Below are 16,562 nucleotides of genomic sequence, written 5' to 3' on the forward strand. Positions count from 1 at the left end.
GTGCCACACTTCATTTTACAGGGGACTTTGCAGAAAGACTCATTTTCCATTTTCAGTGTGATGTCATCTTTGTCCGTACTCTTTTTTAAACTTTTTTATAACTTGCTGCTGCAGTTTAGTGTTGTTTCACATTTTTAGTAGGGGTGCAAATTAAACCCATGACACACTAATTTCTCTATACTAATGATACAACGGACATGATGCATCATGTCAGGTATTGCTGTTAAACTCCATACTGTGAATCAACCTGACATACTGTAAAGGCTATGAAGGAGACATTGGAGTAGAAGGAGATGACACCATGGCATATGAATTTTCTGATGCCTCAACCCTTTTTTTAAACATAAGGTATCAAATCAATTTCTTGTGACTTAAAACTACTGTGAAATTTGAGGTTAGAAAACTTGATTTTTAAAATAAGTCTAGGTTCTGCCCCCTTCCCACCAAAAGTGTGTGAGTGAGAGAGAGAGAGAGACTGTAAAATCATAGTACAGTTATTTTTGTTTAATCTGTAACTCTTTACCAGCCATGGCTGACCCTTTCACTGATTTATCCTTTGGGCTGAAACTTTTCATGCATGAACTTGGCTCAGAAGTGAGGCTGCTCAATTTAGCTTTCTAAAAACGCCTCAGAGTTGCTCAAATCCGGAAAGTTTGTTTCTCTCTAACAATTAATGTTTGGGGGCTTTTTGCTCTGGTAACTCAAACTTAAAGCAAAGCTTTTGATTATGAATTACTGAGTTGTACAACAGAAGAAGACGTAATGATTCCTTCTTCAGAGACTTGCAGCGCTCCGCCTGCGCTAGGAGAGTCGAATGGAGACTTTTAGTTTTTACAGCAGTATAGTGTCGGGCATAGTTCAAGTGGTTGGATCTAGCACTGGAAATGGGAGAAAATCACATTCCCTAATCATGTTGGATCCTTGGACTCTGCAGGATTTGGGAACAATAGTAAAATAGTTTGGTCTTGTCCATATAGCAAGGACAGAACAGTATTTTAAGTGCTGGGACCTAGTGTTGCAACCAAATGCCACGTTGCAGCAATTTTTCTAGCGTAGGTGGTACTAGAATTAAACCTGACACAAAGCTTGATGATTAGACGATAGTTCCAGATGAAAAGTATTGCAACATTTTTTTTTTTTTTTTTGCAGATTTTTCTTTTACACTTTTCTCTTGCTGTGTAGTTAGGACTTAAGTGTGGCTAAACCATGTCACAGCCTTGGATAGACCAAGGCTTTAGGATACTACAGGATCACAGTTACAGGAAGGTTAGGTTGTGACTAATATTACAAAATTATCTAATTTCGGCCAGTCTGTGCTGGCTTAGGAATCTGGTGCTTTTTTTTTTTTTTTTTTGGAGACTGACATTTTGTGTTCCGGAATGTACACTTTCATTGTGAGGAAAAGTCACTTGCCCTTTGTGGCTGTGAAGCCCTAGACATACGTGAACAGAGGATAAACCAATGCCATGTTGTCTGCGGACATCTAGAAACAATAGCTCTGAGCAAAGTTTAACTGCCTTTGTTCGTTGCAATGCCTGTTGACTCTGAATCTTAATGACCTAAATGTCAACAATTATTTTAGTGCTGATTAAATGAGTGATGGTCTTATGAAGGGCTATACAGCCTGCTGCATGTGGAGTCTTGTTTTGGAATCTCAACATAGAACTTAAAATGGGAGGGCTTAGAATGTGGGAGAAGTTTGATAAAATACTATTTTTTTTAATCTCCCCCCATTCTACCCAAGACAAGATGGAGCCATGTCTTCACTATGTCAAATGACAGCCGCATTGAACTGAAGAAGAGCTCTGGGTAAGCTTCTCTTTCCAACAGAAGTTGGTCCAATAAGATATTACCTTGTCTATTTTGTGTCTCGAACTGCATTGTAGTCAGAGGAGTGGGTGCACTGGGAGTAGGGGGCACCCAACAAGATTTGGAGGCCAACAAGGTACCAGTATTTGGATGTGACAGAAACTGCAAAGACAACCAGCACCTTAAATTAAGCAAATTGCTTGGATTTATCTGTTTTTTTAGCTTCCTTTCCAGTTAACTAACTGAGCATGGGTCCTTGACATAGCACAGGCAGAGGAAGATATGGCCACTGCCCCAAGAATTTACAGTGGAAGTCATACAGACAAAATTTCAATTAACCGATTCAGTTAGGTTTGAAACGGGTAGCCGCATTAGTCTGTATCAGCAAAAACAACGAGCAAGTCCTTGTGGCACCTTAGAGTTGGGCGTAAGCTTTTGTGGGCTATAACCCACTTCATCAGATGCATGGAGTAAAAAATACAGTAAGCAGGTATAAATATACAGCACATGAAAAGATGGGAGTTGCCTTACCAAGTGGGGGTCCGTGCTAATGAGGCCAGTTCAGTTAGGGTGGATGTGGCCCATTCACAACAATTTACACAATGGACCTTATATTAGTGTTTAGTTGCAGTTAGCTGACAAAGTGCTGAATAATGATTTCTTTGCCTGTGGCTAGTACTAAATCATTTTCAGGTCTTAGCTATGTGCCCCATGCTGGCCCTGTGTTTAGACATGGTTAAATTTCATAGTGTGGACCAGAGCTGGCTTTTTTTCTCCAAAAACATGGTGGTCATAATAACAATACCCAGTTCTCATATACCACTTTTTATCCGTACACTTCAAAGTGCTTTACAAGGGAGTTCAGTATATTATCCCAGTTTACAGATCAGGAAACTGAGGCACAGGGAGGGAAGTGACTTGCCCACAGTTACCCAGCAAACCCTGGAATAGAACCCAGGTCTCCTGATTCTCAGTCCAGTACCGTGTCCACTGGGCCAGGCAGACCTCACTGTGAGAGTTGAAGAATATAGTTTTTGGACATAAATTGTACCTTAATTTGTATTGCACAATTATATATATGAACTACAGTGATAAGTTAATGAGAAATGCCTGGGTAGAATTGTTCCTTACACTTGAAGGATCTCATGAGACATAAGCAATCAGTGTGTAACAAACTGTGTTGCAAAAGATGGTTCAGTCTATGAAATAGAATAGCAAATGCTGAAGGATAAATAAATAAAATCCGCAACAAAAACAAACCTGAAAGAGAACTATCCTCTTACTTCTAGACTTGAAAATCACAATAACATGGAAACTAGATTTCCTGTTTCTTATACCTTGTAATTCCTTTTTGCCTGCTTCTGTGTATACTTAAAGGAAAATGCTGCTACTGTACGTAGCTCCCTTTAGTAGTAATGTTAGTTTATTTTTGGTGGTGGACTAGCGGTGAGTTGTGAAAGACTCTATTAATACTTTTGTGTAAATTGAAATAGGAAGAACATGTGATTGCTAGGTTGGATTCAAGAGAAATGTGTGGAATTGGCCTTTCTGTGTACACTTCAATTCTTTGTGCAAATACCTAGCAGAGAATAGAACTAATACTTTATTTGTACATTTATTGTCCTAGCTTATCTTTTTGCTCTCAGCATAAGACTAGATTGTAGTTCTGCATCTCACTAGGAAGGAGAAATAGCATAGCAAGTACTAGTACCCTCCAGTGGGGGGTGAGAGGGGAAGGGGGGGTGGGAATCACATGACTACCATCTTTGTCAAAAGGATTCCACGGCCCTGGAAGCATTTCATTTGCGAAGTAGTGAATTTGAGCTTGGACATACTTAGGATGGAATGTACCTCAACTCAGAGGTACACTCACCTCTAGGCTTCATAGCATATTAGATTCTTGTCATTTGTGGAGGTGGCCAGAAAGGATGCCAGTCAGTGTCAATTATGGTTGCTTTTTGTAATATACTTGTCCAATGACAAACGGGCGGACCGTACAAAGGTCTGTTCATCCAGGTCGTCCAGTCTGCCTTCTTGAAGCAATGCAGCTTTGTTTCCTACAATACCTATTCTAGTGTTCATTCTAGTCTAGTTCTACAAGTAACGAGTGATATGATGTTTTGGGGGAATATGCAAGACTTTCACAACCGAATACAACTTGATATCAGGAACACTTCATGATGTGAATAGCCTAAATGTTTTATTAGCTTCAATTTACATACTCTTATACCTCTTGTTTGCTATTTTAAATTCTTCTAATTCCACAGTGTTTATACCTTTTTAGATATTTGTAGACTGTCCCAAGTTTTCTCTTAACCATGCTATATATTCAGCTCTTTTTGGTCTTCCTGTGTATGTCATGAGCTCATTGATATCTAAGACTTTTTTGTTTTGGAATTGGCTGAGGGAATGAAGATAGTTTGTGGTTAAAAATCCTAGCCCAGGGCCAGATTTACATCTTGGGCATTTCCAGGCACAGGGACTCAGAGCCTCCCCTGCCACCTGCAGCGGCCAGGAGCTGTGGCCACTTGTGGTGGCTCAGAGCCCCCCACCCCGCTTGCAGCACTGGTACCCTGCCACTTTTAACTTTTAGGTGCCTCCCTGCCCACAGAGCCCCACTGCGCAGCACCCCAACACACACAGACCTCTCCCACTGCCCAGAGCGGCCCCCCCCCCCGCCACACACCCCTTCAGAGACCCACTCTCCCAAGCCCTGCCCCACAGCTGCACTCCCTGTTGGGAGGTGACTCTGTCAAACAGGCTGAGTGAGGAGTGCTCCAGCAGGGCTGCTTGGGGCTATCTCCCCCCTCTGCTGGCCCTGGCCCAGCCCCTGCCAGGACCCAGGAGCGGCAACATTTGAATTTTTAGGCACCCCTAAAATATCCACACCCATAGGTACTGTGCCTAATGAAAACTCCGCCCTGCCCATGGCTCCAGATCTGATGATGACTATAAAGAAAATCTTTGCTCTTCCGAAAGTTTTGGCTATGCTTGATCAGAGTGTACAGAGTGTTTCCTACGGTAGCAGGTTAGGTTTGCCGTTGTTTTATCATCACACCATTCTTCCCTAGAATCATAGAAGATTAGAGTTGAAAGAGACCTCAGGAGGTCATCTAGTTCAACTCCCTGCTCAAAGCAGGACCAACCGCAACTAAATCATCCCAGCCAGGGCTTTGTCAAGCCAGGCCGTAAAAACCTCTAAGGATGGAAATTCCACCACCTCCCTAGGTAACCCATTCCAGTGCTTCACCACCCTGCTAGTGAAATAGTTTTTTCCTAATATCCACACTGCCTATTTCTGGATCTCCCCTGCTGCAACTTGAGACCATTGCTCCTTGTGCTGTCATCTGCTACCACTGAGAACAGCCGAGCTCCATCCTCTTTGAAACCCCCCTTCAGGTAGTTGAAGGCTGCTGTCAAATCCTCCCTCACTCTTCTCTTCTGCAGACTAAATAATCCCAGTTCCCTCAGCCTCTCCTCATAAGTCATGTGCCCCAGTACCCTAATAATTTTCGTTACCCTCTGCTGGATTATCTCCAGTTTGTTCACGTCCTTTCTGTAGCAGGGGCCCCAAAACTGGATGCAATACTCCAGGTGTGGCCTCACCAGTGCCGAGTGGAGGGGAATAATTGCTTCCTTCAATCTGCTGACAGTGCTTCTACTAATGCAGCCCAATATGCCATTAGCCTTCTTGGCAACAAGGGCACACTGACTTGTATCCAGCTTCTCGTCCATTGTAAACCCCAGGTCCTTTTCTGCAGAACTGCCGCTTAGCCAGTCAGTCCCCAGCCTGTAACAGTGCATGGGATTCTTCTGTCCAAAGTGCAGGACTCTGCACTTGTCCTTGTTGAATCTCCTCAGATTTCTTTTGGCCCAATCCTCCAATTTGTCTAGGTCACTCTGGACCCTGTTCAGACTCTCCAGCATATCTCCGTCTCCCGCCAGCTTAGTGTCCTCTGCAAACTTGCTGAGGGTGTAATCCATTCAGTCATCCATATAGTTAATGAAGATGTTGAACAAAACCGACCCCTTGGGCACTCTCCGCTTGATACCGGCTGCCAACTAGACATTGAGCCAGGTGATATTTCTGTAAATAATAGGAGTGACAAAGGTATGGATGATTGATATCTGAACATTGATAGAGATGGTAATATCTGAACACTTAAAAGGGAGGGTTGATCATTTGAGAGATGAGACTAAGCCCCATTGATGATGATACGGTTACCAATGTTGCTGTTTTACTGTCAGGTGCAATACAACCTGCCGCCTTGGTGATGACTTCACAATTAGGTGAGGTTTGAGGGATCTGAGCTAGGTTGGCAGACCTGATTGTGGATGAATGGGCGTGTAGACAGGGTGGGGAAATGGGAGGAGGGTGAATTGGGGATTAACACTTTCTCCCCTCCAACCACTTACTGTAAAATGTCTTTACGGTCTGAAAGTAAACAGGTAGTGGAAGATGAGAGAGTGGACACTAGGTTTCTCCCTTTTCCTAGTCAGTTTCCATAATCTCTCACCAAAACATTCCCCTTTCCCTCATTGTCTTCATATTTTCAATATGGAAAAACTGGCCAGCTTGTGTGTGTAGGAGGTGGGGCCACATCTCCTACTTTGAACACCAACTGCTTCTGACTAGTAGTGATTTCCATACTCCTTAATTAACTTCTTGATCTTATCTGTATCTTAATCTGATAACCAAAGAGGACCTTCAAGTTAACTATACTCCTGAGGGTATTGAGGCATGTAATCCATTCTTGTAAATAAGATTTTTGTGTTTGAGGTAGGTGTTCCTAAACCAGTAAAAATAGCTGAATTACAATACATACCCACACACATTGTGATGACATTAATTTGGGGGAAGGCACAAATGAAGGCCTAATAATCAGTTCTGGAATATGTGGTTCAGTGTTGCCTGTAATGGGTGCATATGTGCTCAGCAGAAACAAGGCATTGGGATAGTTTGCCAGTTTTTGATGGCAGGTTAATATAAAACACTGTAAACTACTAAGAACTGTTTACTTAGCTGTGAACATGTACTGGTCTAAATTGTATAGCCTTTGCTAAAGGAATAGTTTGTGATATGTAATAGTACATGTCATAAATGTAAAGGGAAGGCTAACCACCTTTAAATCCCTCCTGGCCAGAGGAAAAAACCCTTTCATCTGTAAAGGGTTAAGATGCTAAAGATAACCCCGCTGGCACCTGACCAAGATGACCAATGAGGAGACAAGATACTTTCAAAGCTGGTTTTACAGAGGTGATTCTTTTACTTTTTCTTCAATTAAAATTCTTATTTTAAGAACCTGATGGCTTTTTCATTGTTCTTAAGATCCAAGGGTTTGGGTCTGTGTTCACCTATGCAAATTGGTGAGGATTTTTATCAAGCCTTCCCCAGGAAAGGGGGTGTAAGGTTTGTGAGGATTCTGGGGGGAGAGAGACGTTTCCAAGCAGGCTCTTTCCCTGTTATATGTTCGTTAGACGTTTTGTGGTGGCAGCAATAAAGTCCAAGGGAAAAAGTAAAATAGTCTGTACCTTGGGGAAGTTTTAACCTAAGCTGGTAAAAATAAGCTTTTCATGCAGGTCCCCCCATCTATACCCTAGAGTTCAGAGTGGGGAAGGAACCTTGACATGGTGGCAGAGCAGTGGGATTAACTTGAAATCATTTTGAGATCAATTTGAGATTTTTTTTGAACCAGAAGCACAGATTTTTTTTTTTCCCAAAGGAAATTTTTTTTTTCCTTTGGGCTGCTGGAAAGCGGGTTTTAAGCTGAAAGCAGTTAGGTTTTTTTGTCTCTGCTTGGGGGCCAGAGCAGAAACAAAAGGTAATTATCTTTTGTGAGCTGGAGTTTTCTCTACCTGGAGGCAGGGTAGTTAACCTCCTGCAGGGAAATCCACAAGTCTTCACAGACCTGAAGTTGTTTTTTTTACCTAAGAGTATCTAGAGGGGTTTTCTGTCTATTTGCCTGGAGACAAAGGTGTTAGGGTTTTTTTTTATTTTTTTAAAGGATTTTTCTGTAGGCTGACCGTCACTATCAGAGAACATAGGTATCCAGTTACAGCACAACCTATATATAATATATTTTTGACAAACCAAGTTTTTTTTATTTCTAACTCTCGGGTGTAAAGTTAGTTAAAAACTAAGACAAACATGACAGAAACCAAGGAAACAGCCCAAGAGGCTGCCCACAGGAGAGCTATGGAGGCAAGGGAAAAAGAAAGGAAGCATGCTGAGGTGGAGAAGGAAAAAGAGAGGAAGCGTGCACTGGAGATGGAGAAGGCAAAGGCTGAGTGGAATCTACTGGATAACCCTAACCATCCTTCCCCAACAATCCACAAATGGGAGCGACTATGTCCACAGTATGATGAATCCAGTGATATTGCTGAATATTTTCTCACCTTTGAGAGACTGTGCACTCTCCATAAAATTCCTGAAGCTCACAAGATGACCACATTGGTCACAAAATTAACTGGAAGAGCTCTGGACATACTCAATAAGATGCCTATTGATGAGGCTTCTGGCTATAATAAATTCAAAGATTTGGTTTTAAAGCAATTTCAAATTACATCTGAAACGTACAGAGTAAAATTCTGAACCCTTAAGAGAGGGCTTGGACTAAGTAATGTGGTTCATCTAAACCAGATGAAGAATGTTAGATATTCCAAGGAAGGGGTGTCACTAGCTTTGACAGAATGTGTGATTTGATAGCTCAGGAGCAATTTCTGAATATGTCCAAGGAGGAAATAAAACAGTGTTTATGGAATAAAGAAATGGACTTGGCAGAAAGTCTCGATTCTTGTGCTGATCGATACGAGTAGTCCCAGACCGCGAGAGAGGCGGGGCAAGCCGGAACAAAACGGGTGGAGGGAGGAGAGAGGAACAACCCTGGTCGCAGTTGGAGCACATACTAGAAGGGACACCCTCAGACCACACCCTACTACTGGGGGCAGCCCAAGGCCCCAACTACACACCAAGAAGTACTCCAAACACCTTATCTTCCTGCCACACCATTCTCCAGCAACCCACCTCGCCCCAGTGACTCATCAGCTGGACGATGTTTTAAATATAACAAGCTGGGGCATGTAAAGGCCAACTGCTCCAAGAACCCCAACAGATTTCAGTTCATTGCCTCTGTATCACACCGGAGGTCCTCAGGCCCAGATACCTCCCAGATACCCTCGGAGCGGAAGGAAACTGAGTGTGGGCAGGAAGAAGGTCACCGCATGGAGGGACACCAGAGCACACGTGTCGGCTATCCATGCTTCCTTAGTGGACCCCAATTTAATAGACCCCGAGATCCAAGTGACAATTCAACCCTTCAAGTCCAACTCTTTGTTTGCCTACAGCCAAGTTGCCTGTCCAGTACAAGGGCTGGTCAGGAATGTGGACTTTTGCAGTCTATGATGATTATCCCATCCCCATGCTGTTGGGGGACGACTTGGCCAATCATGTGAAGCTAGCCAAGCGGGTGGGAATGGTTACCCGCAGCCAGGCTAAGCAAGCCGTCCCACCTAGCTCTGTTCTGGAAACTTCTACCAGGATCCGGTCAGAGGTGACGGACCCGGACCCCATGCCAACATCTACAACAACAGTAGTGGAGCCAGTCCCAGAGACCCAGACAGAGCCAGTCCCGGAACTGGCAGCAGCCAATAACCCTACACAAGAGGCTCAGCCGGATCCTGAACCCCAACATAATGCACCTACAGAGAGCTGTTCACAGTCAACGGAAACAGCCCCATCCCCTACATCGCTTCCAAAGGGACGACGCCTAGGTCCACAATCCAATGCGGAACTGATGTCTCTAGCATCAAGGGAACAGTTCCAGACTGAACAGGAAGCAGATGAAAGCCTCCAGAGAGCTTGGACAGTGGCTGGAGCAACCCACTGCCTCTCAGCTCTTCTAATTGATCCCAGTTTGTTGTAGAAAGAGGACTTTTATACAAGAAAACTCTTTCTGGTGGACACCAGGAAGACTGGCATCCTCAGAGACAGTTGGTAGTTCCAACTAAGTACCGGGTCAAGCTCTTGATCTTGGCCCATGATCACCCTAGTGGCCATGCTGGGGTGAACAGGACCAAAGACCATATGGGGGGGGGTCATTCCACTGGGAGGGAATGGGCAAGGATGTTTCTACCTATGTCCGGTCTTGTGAGGTATGCCAAAGAGTGGGAAAACCCCAAGACCAGGTCAAAGCCTCTCTCCAGCCACTCCCCATCATGGAAGTTCCATTTCAGCAAGTAGCTGTGGATATTCTGGGTCCTTTTCCGAAAAAGACACCCAGAGGAAAGCAGTACATACTGACTTTCATGGATTTTGCCACCCGATGGCCGGAAGCAGTAGCTCTAAGCAACACCAGGGCTAAAAGTGTGTGCCAGGCACTAGCAGACATTTTTGCCAGGGTAGGTTGGCCCTCCAACATCCTCACAGATGCAGGGACTAATTTCCTGGCAGGAACTATGGAAAGCCTTTGGGAAGCTCATGGGGTGAATCACTTGGTTGCCACTCCTTACCACCATCAAACAAATGGCCTGGTGGAGAAATTTAATGGGACTTTGGGGGCCATGATACGTAAATTCGTAAATGAGCACTCCAATGATTGGGACCTAGTGTTGCAGCAGTTGCTCTTTGCCTACAGAGCTGTACCACATCCCAGTTTAGGGTTTTCACCATTTTGAACTTGTATGTGGTCACGAGGTTAAGGGGCCATTACAGTTGGTGAAGCAGCAACGGGAGGGGTTTACACCTTTTCCAGGAACTAACATTCTGGACTTTGTAACCAACCTACAAAACATCCTCCAAACCTCTTTAGCCCTTGCTAAAGAAAACCTAAAGGATGCTCAAAAAGAGCAAAAAGCCTGGTATGATAAACATGCCAGAGAGCGTTCCTTCAAAGTAGGGGACCAGGTCATGGTCTTAAAGACGCTCCTCCAGGCCCATAAAATGGAAGTTTTATGGGAAGGGCCATTCACGGCCCAGGAGCTCCTGGGAGCTGTGTTAATTATCTCATAGCATTCCCCACCTCCAACCGAAAGCCTAAGGTGTACCATATTAATTCTCTAAAGCCCTTTTATTCCAGAGAATTAAAGGTTGTCAGTTTACAGCCCAGGGAGGAGATTATGCTGAGTGGCATGAAGGTGTCTCCTACGAAGGGAAAAGTGCTGGTGACACTGAAGAGGTGAACCTCTCCATGACCCTTGGGCTTGTGCAGCAACAACAGATCAAGGAACTGTGCGCTAGCTACGCGCCGATGTTCTCAGCCACCCCAGGACTGACTGAACGGGCATACCACTCCATTGACACCAGTAATGCTCACCCAATTAAAGTCCAACCTTACCAGCAGTCTCCTCAAGCTAAAACTGCTATAGAACGGGAGATCCAGGATATGCTACAGATGCGGGTAATCCGCCCCCTGGCAGTGCATGGGCATCTCCAGTGGTTCTAGTTCCCAAATCAGATGGGGAGATACGATTTTGCATGGACTACCGTAAGCTAAATGCTGTAACTCGCCCAGACAACTATCCAATGCCACACACAGATGAACAATTAGAGAAACTGGGACGGGCCCAGTTCATCTCTACCTTGGACTTAACCAAGGGGCACTGGCAGGTACCGCTAAATGAATCCGCCAAGGAAAGATCAGCCTTCACCACACATGTTGGGCTGTATGTATTTAATGTACTCCCTTTCGGGCTGCAGAATGCACCCGCCACCTTCCAAAGACTTGTAGATGGTCTCCTAGCGGGATTAGGAGAATATGCAGTCGCCTACCTTGACGATGTGGCCATATTTTTGGATTCCTGGGCAGACCACCTGGAACATCTACAAAAAGTCCTTGAGCGCATAAGGGAGGCAGGACTAACTGTTAAGGCTAAGAAGTGTCAAATAGGCCTAAACAGATTGACTTACCTTGGACACCAGGTGCGTCAAGGAACTATCAACTCCCTACAGGCCAAAGTGGATGCTATCCAAAAGTGGCCTGTCCCAAGTCAAGCAAACAGGTCCAATCCTTCTTAGGCTTGGCTGGATATTACAGGCAATTTGTAGCACAATACAGCCAAATCACCGCCCCGCTGACAGACCTAACCAAAAAGAAACCGCCAAATGCCGTTCAGTGGACCGAAGAGTGTCCAAAGGCCTTTAACCAGCTTAAAGCAACACTCATGTCTGACCCTGTACTAAGGCCCCAGACTTTGACAAACTGTTCCTAGTAACCACAGATGCGTCTGAGTGTGGTGTGGGAGCAGTTTTAATGCAGGAAGGACCAGATCAAGAATTCCACCCTGTAGTGTTTCTCAGACAGCTTCTTGCTGAGAGGGAAAGCAATTGGTCAGTCAGTGAAAAAGAATGTTACGCTATTGTCTAAGCTCTGGAAAAGCTACGCCCATACGTTTGTGGGCGGCGTTTCCACCTGCAAACCGACCATGCTGCGCTACAGTGGCTTCATGCCGCCCTGGGAAATAACAAACTTGTTCGGTGGAGTTTAGCTCTTCAAGATTTTGATTTCGACATCCAACACATCTGAGGAGCTTCTAACAAAGTGGCTGATGCACTCTCCCATGAAAGTTTCCCAGAATCAACTGGTTAAAATCGTCCTTGAGCTGTGGAAAATATTGTTAGTCTTTATATACTTGGTAGTATATTTAGAGGTACATGTGTCTTATTAACTCTGTTTTCTCCTAGAGCTCCAGGAAGAAATCACAGCCAATGTTCCCCCCCCATCTGTGTGATTTGGGGGGCATGTCATAAATATAAAGGGAAGGCTAACCACCTTTAAATCCCTCCTGGCCAGAGGAAAAAACCCTTTCACCTGTAAAGGGTTAAGAAGCTAGGATAACCTCGCTGGCACCTGACCAAAATGACCAATGAGGAGACAAGATACTTTCAAAGCTGGAGGGGGGGAGAAACAAAGGCTCTCACTGTCTGTCTGTTGCCTTTGCCAGGACCAGAGCAGGAATGCAGGTCAGAACTCCTGTAAAGGATTAATAAGCAATCTAGTTAGATATGCGTTAGTCTGTTTTGTTTAAATGGCTGACCAAATAAGGTATGCTAAATGGAATGTATATTCCTGATTTTGTCTTTTTGTAACTTAAGGTTTTGCCTAGGGGGATTCTCTGTGTTTTGAATCTGATTACCCTGTAAGGTATTTACCATCCTGATTTTACAGAGGTGATTCTTTTACTTTTTCTTCAATTAAAATTCTTCTTTTAAGAACCTGATTGCTTTTTCATTGTTCTTAAGATCCAAAGGTTTGGGTCTGTGTTCACCTATGCAAATTGGTGAGGATTTTTATCAAGTCTTCCCCAGGAAAGGGGGTGTAGGGTTTGGGAGGATTTGGGGTGGGGGGGGAAAAAGATGTTTCCAAGCGGGCTCTTTCCCTGTTATATATTTGTTAGACGCTTGGTGGTGGCAGCAATAAAGTCCAAGGGCAAAAGGTAAAATAGTTTGTACCTTGGGGAAGTTTTAACCTAAGCTGGTAAAAATAAGCTTAGGGGGTTTTTCATGCAGGTCCCCACATCTGTACCCTAGAGTTCAGAGTGGGGAAGGAACCATGACAGTACATATATATATAAACTGGTTAATTTGAGATATTTAGCAGACATCAGAATTACTACATTTCATAGCTGCTATTGGCCTTTTCAGGGAGAGATTGTGTGTGTGGGGGGTGTGTTTTGTTTTTTTAATTGAAGCAGGCCAAGTGGGGCATAGACTTACGTTGTATGCAACTGTATAACAGTTTCCATAATTGCAATAATATTTGTCTTATGAGAACAAAGCACTTGGAGATGTTGAGCTGGTTAGGTTACTAAAAAGCTTATCAGTCATAAATTAAATAGAAGGGGTGCCTTAAACACTGCAGTACTCTAGAATACATTCCATTGCAGCTGCATCAGGCAAAACGAGTGAACCAGCTGCAGGGAAGAGTGAACATTTTCCCTTAAATATAAATTTTAAAATCCTGGTTTTGTAATACTTATATGGAGGGCACGGGAGATTTTTGTATTTGAGTTTCTTCTCATTTGTGCATGGGTTTTTGTTTCAAGGCATCTGGAGTAATTGACTCTGTTTTCATGTCCTCTTAGCCAAATGCATGAGCTGTTTATCAGATTTCCTTTAAGACTACTGTTGTCACTGTACTAGGATATTTTTGCTTCAAGTGCCACTTGTTGCTACCACCAATTAGCTCCACCAATGGTAACAATGTTGGGAGCATGAGTGAAAGAAGGGAGCAGCTGATACTGTAAACACAGGATCATCTAATCCTGCTCAGAGAAGGTCTATACAAAACTGCATACAAAGGCTGATGGCCAGTGGTATCTTTTCTAAACTAACACTCTCATTGTTCGTTACCACCAGGTGACCTGAACTTGTGATGGCAACAGGTGGGAAAATTTCAACCAACACTTGTAGATGAAACCAAAGGAGGGCATTTCAGATATTGTCTATAATAAGTCTTGATAATGTCACTTCCATATTGAAGGCCTTATATATACAAGTACAGTTTCCCTAGACTTTCCCATGCTTACTGCTGTCAGTGCAGTCCCAGTGGTGCCCAGTGTCCTGGTAGCTGCTGACGTTTTGTGTAAACTTGCTGTAAGCAGGGTTAAATGACATGTTACTGGAAAGCCTGTCATTCTTCCTTGAAACTTGTGTATACTAGCACTTCTGCTATCACTAGGCCCTTTCGAGCTGCAACAGTGGGATATCTGAGAGAGAAATAGTCTCATGCGGACACTGTGTATACCGGGGGTCGGCAGCCTTTCAGAAGTAGTGTGCCGAATCTTCATTTATTCACTCTAATTTAAGGTCTCACGTGCCAGTCATACATTTTAACGTTTTTAGATGGTCTGTTTCTGTAAGTCTATAATATACAACTGAACTATTGTTGTACATAAAGTAAAAAAGGTTTTTAAAATGTTTAAGAAGCTTCATTTAAAATTTAAATTTAAAATACAGAGCCTCCCCCCCCCCGGACTCGTGGCCAGGACCTAGGCAGTGTGAGTGCCACTGAAAATCAGCTTGCCTGCTGCCTTTGGCACGCATGCCATAGGTTGCCTACCCCTGGTGTATACATTATTTTGTCAATAATGGAAGATATTTTTAGGAACTTGATTAGGTAAGAATTTCTAGTAGGTAAGACATAAAGTTGGAGATAGCTTGTATGGGGTGCTACACAAAGAAGGGAATCCCTGCCTTGAAGTCACTTACCCTCTGAAGGTACAACTGGTACTACACAGGACAGTGCAGTACGTACCGTTTGAATTTTAAAAATGTGCAAATTAACTACCTTCCTGGTTAACGTTAAATTCCTTTGAATCCTTATGAATCTTTTTTTCTATAGGAATTTGTTTACTAGAAACACAAGACTGGAGAAACAAAATGATTTGGGCTGGAAGTTATTTGGAAAAGTACCTCTGAGAGAGAATTCACAGAAAGATCCAAAGAGAATACAGAAGGTATTTGCTTATCCTTTATTTTTGCGGTTTTCTTTGATTTAGGATTACTGTTGCACATTTAGTCTGGTTAAGTTGTATGATTTATGTCCATGTCTCTGAAGCATATTTAGCCCTTCAAACAAAATTGCAAATGAAATTTTGGGTGGTGGGCTGGGACAAACAACCTCTCACCCCCATAATGTCCTTACTTTTAATTATATTTTTTAAAAAGTCCAGTTAGCTAGTCTGAATGCCATTTTTAAAAATAGTAATAAGTTTAGCACTTTGTCTCAATACAATTTAACATCTTTATTATCCTGCTGGAAGGGTTGGACACTTGCCTAAACTAGGACCTGGTCTACCCTAGGAAATTAAATTGGTATAACTGTCACTCAAGGCGTGAAAAATCCACGTCCACAAGTGACGCAGTTAAACCAACCTCACCCCCAGTGTAGATAATGCTAGGTTGAAGGGAGAATTCTCCCATTGTCCTAGCTACCGCCTCTTGGGGAGGTGGATTACCAATGCTAGTGTTTTAAAGTGTGCATTTGATTTAAAGGTGTCATAGATGAAATTAGCTAACTCAATATAATTAACTTTAAAGGGTTTGTCTGTGCTAGACTTTTTAATCTCAAATGTAGATGTGTTCATCCTGCAGGATTATGACAAGAATTTAACAGCCAAACCTGAAAAGGGCTGCCTGAAAGGTTCTGGATAGATTAAACTGTGTAACTGTAGTTACAACATGAAGGAGCTGGGGGATGGGAAAGAATATCACTGAGTGGTACTTATTTGGTACACAGTTTTTTGTACTGGTAACAGTCAGGCGTATGACACCTTTTTTTAACTGATATATCAGTATAACCCCGAGTGTGGATGCAGTTATAGCAATATAAAAATGCCTTATGCTGGGATATTTTATTGGTCTCTTTGTATGGGAATAAGATATATTGGTGTAAGTGCACTTACATTAGTGTAAATGCGCCCATGCTAACGGGGCTTTGTAGTGCTTTCACTATGCTGGTATAATTAGAGCTTAACAACTTTTTTGTGTATACAAGCCCTTGGTTGTCATGTGAAACAACATCTTTGCAACTAGAATAGCTAGAAATTTGACTCTTAATGCAGTGTTAAATTATTCAGAAATTTGCTTAAATTCTTCTACCCCACTTACTGGAAAGAGCTTGACACTTTTATATTTGGTAAGAGGATTTTCAAGTTCTGCCCTGAAGTATTCCTTTCCCTGGAAACTTCTAAAATTACTGAAGTGATGCTTTTCAAATGGCCATCTGTGCGTCTAACTCTTGGTGCAAACACTTACT

General features: G+C 43.2%; 1 protein-coding gene across 8 annotated transcripts in view; it reads left to right on the top strand.

Annotated features, from left to right (window-relative positions):
* Positions 1-16,562, top strand: part of TBC1D14 (TBC1 domain family member 14) — a 106,854-nt gene that overhangs the window by 25,568 nt on the left and 64,724 nt on the right. For 6 of the 8 annotated variants that reach the window (XR_012158733.2, XM_073342584.2, XM_073342582.2 and 3 more), the window contains one exon: positions 15,147-15,261. Coding sequence is in view for 7 of the 8 variants with exons in the window: in XM_073342584.2 (XP_073198685.1) it covers positions 15,147-15,261 (115 nt within the window). In the remaining variant the exon portion in view is untranslated. Of the gene's footprint in view, positions 1-1,744; positions 1,810-12,453; positions 12,767-15,146; positions 15,262-16,562 lie in introns of those variants that run through there. The other 2 variants (XM_073342587.2, XM_073342585.2) reach the window with 2 other exon arrangements.

The sequence above is a fragment of the Lepidochelys kempii genome, chromosome 4 (genome assembly GCF_965140285.1).
Source record: "Lepidochelys kempii isolate rLepKem1 chromosome 4, rLepKem1.hap1, whole genome shotgun sequence".
NCBI lineage: Eukaryota > Metazoa > Chordata > Testudines > Cheloniidae > Lepidochelys > Lepidochelys kempii.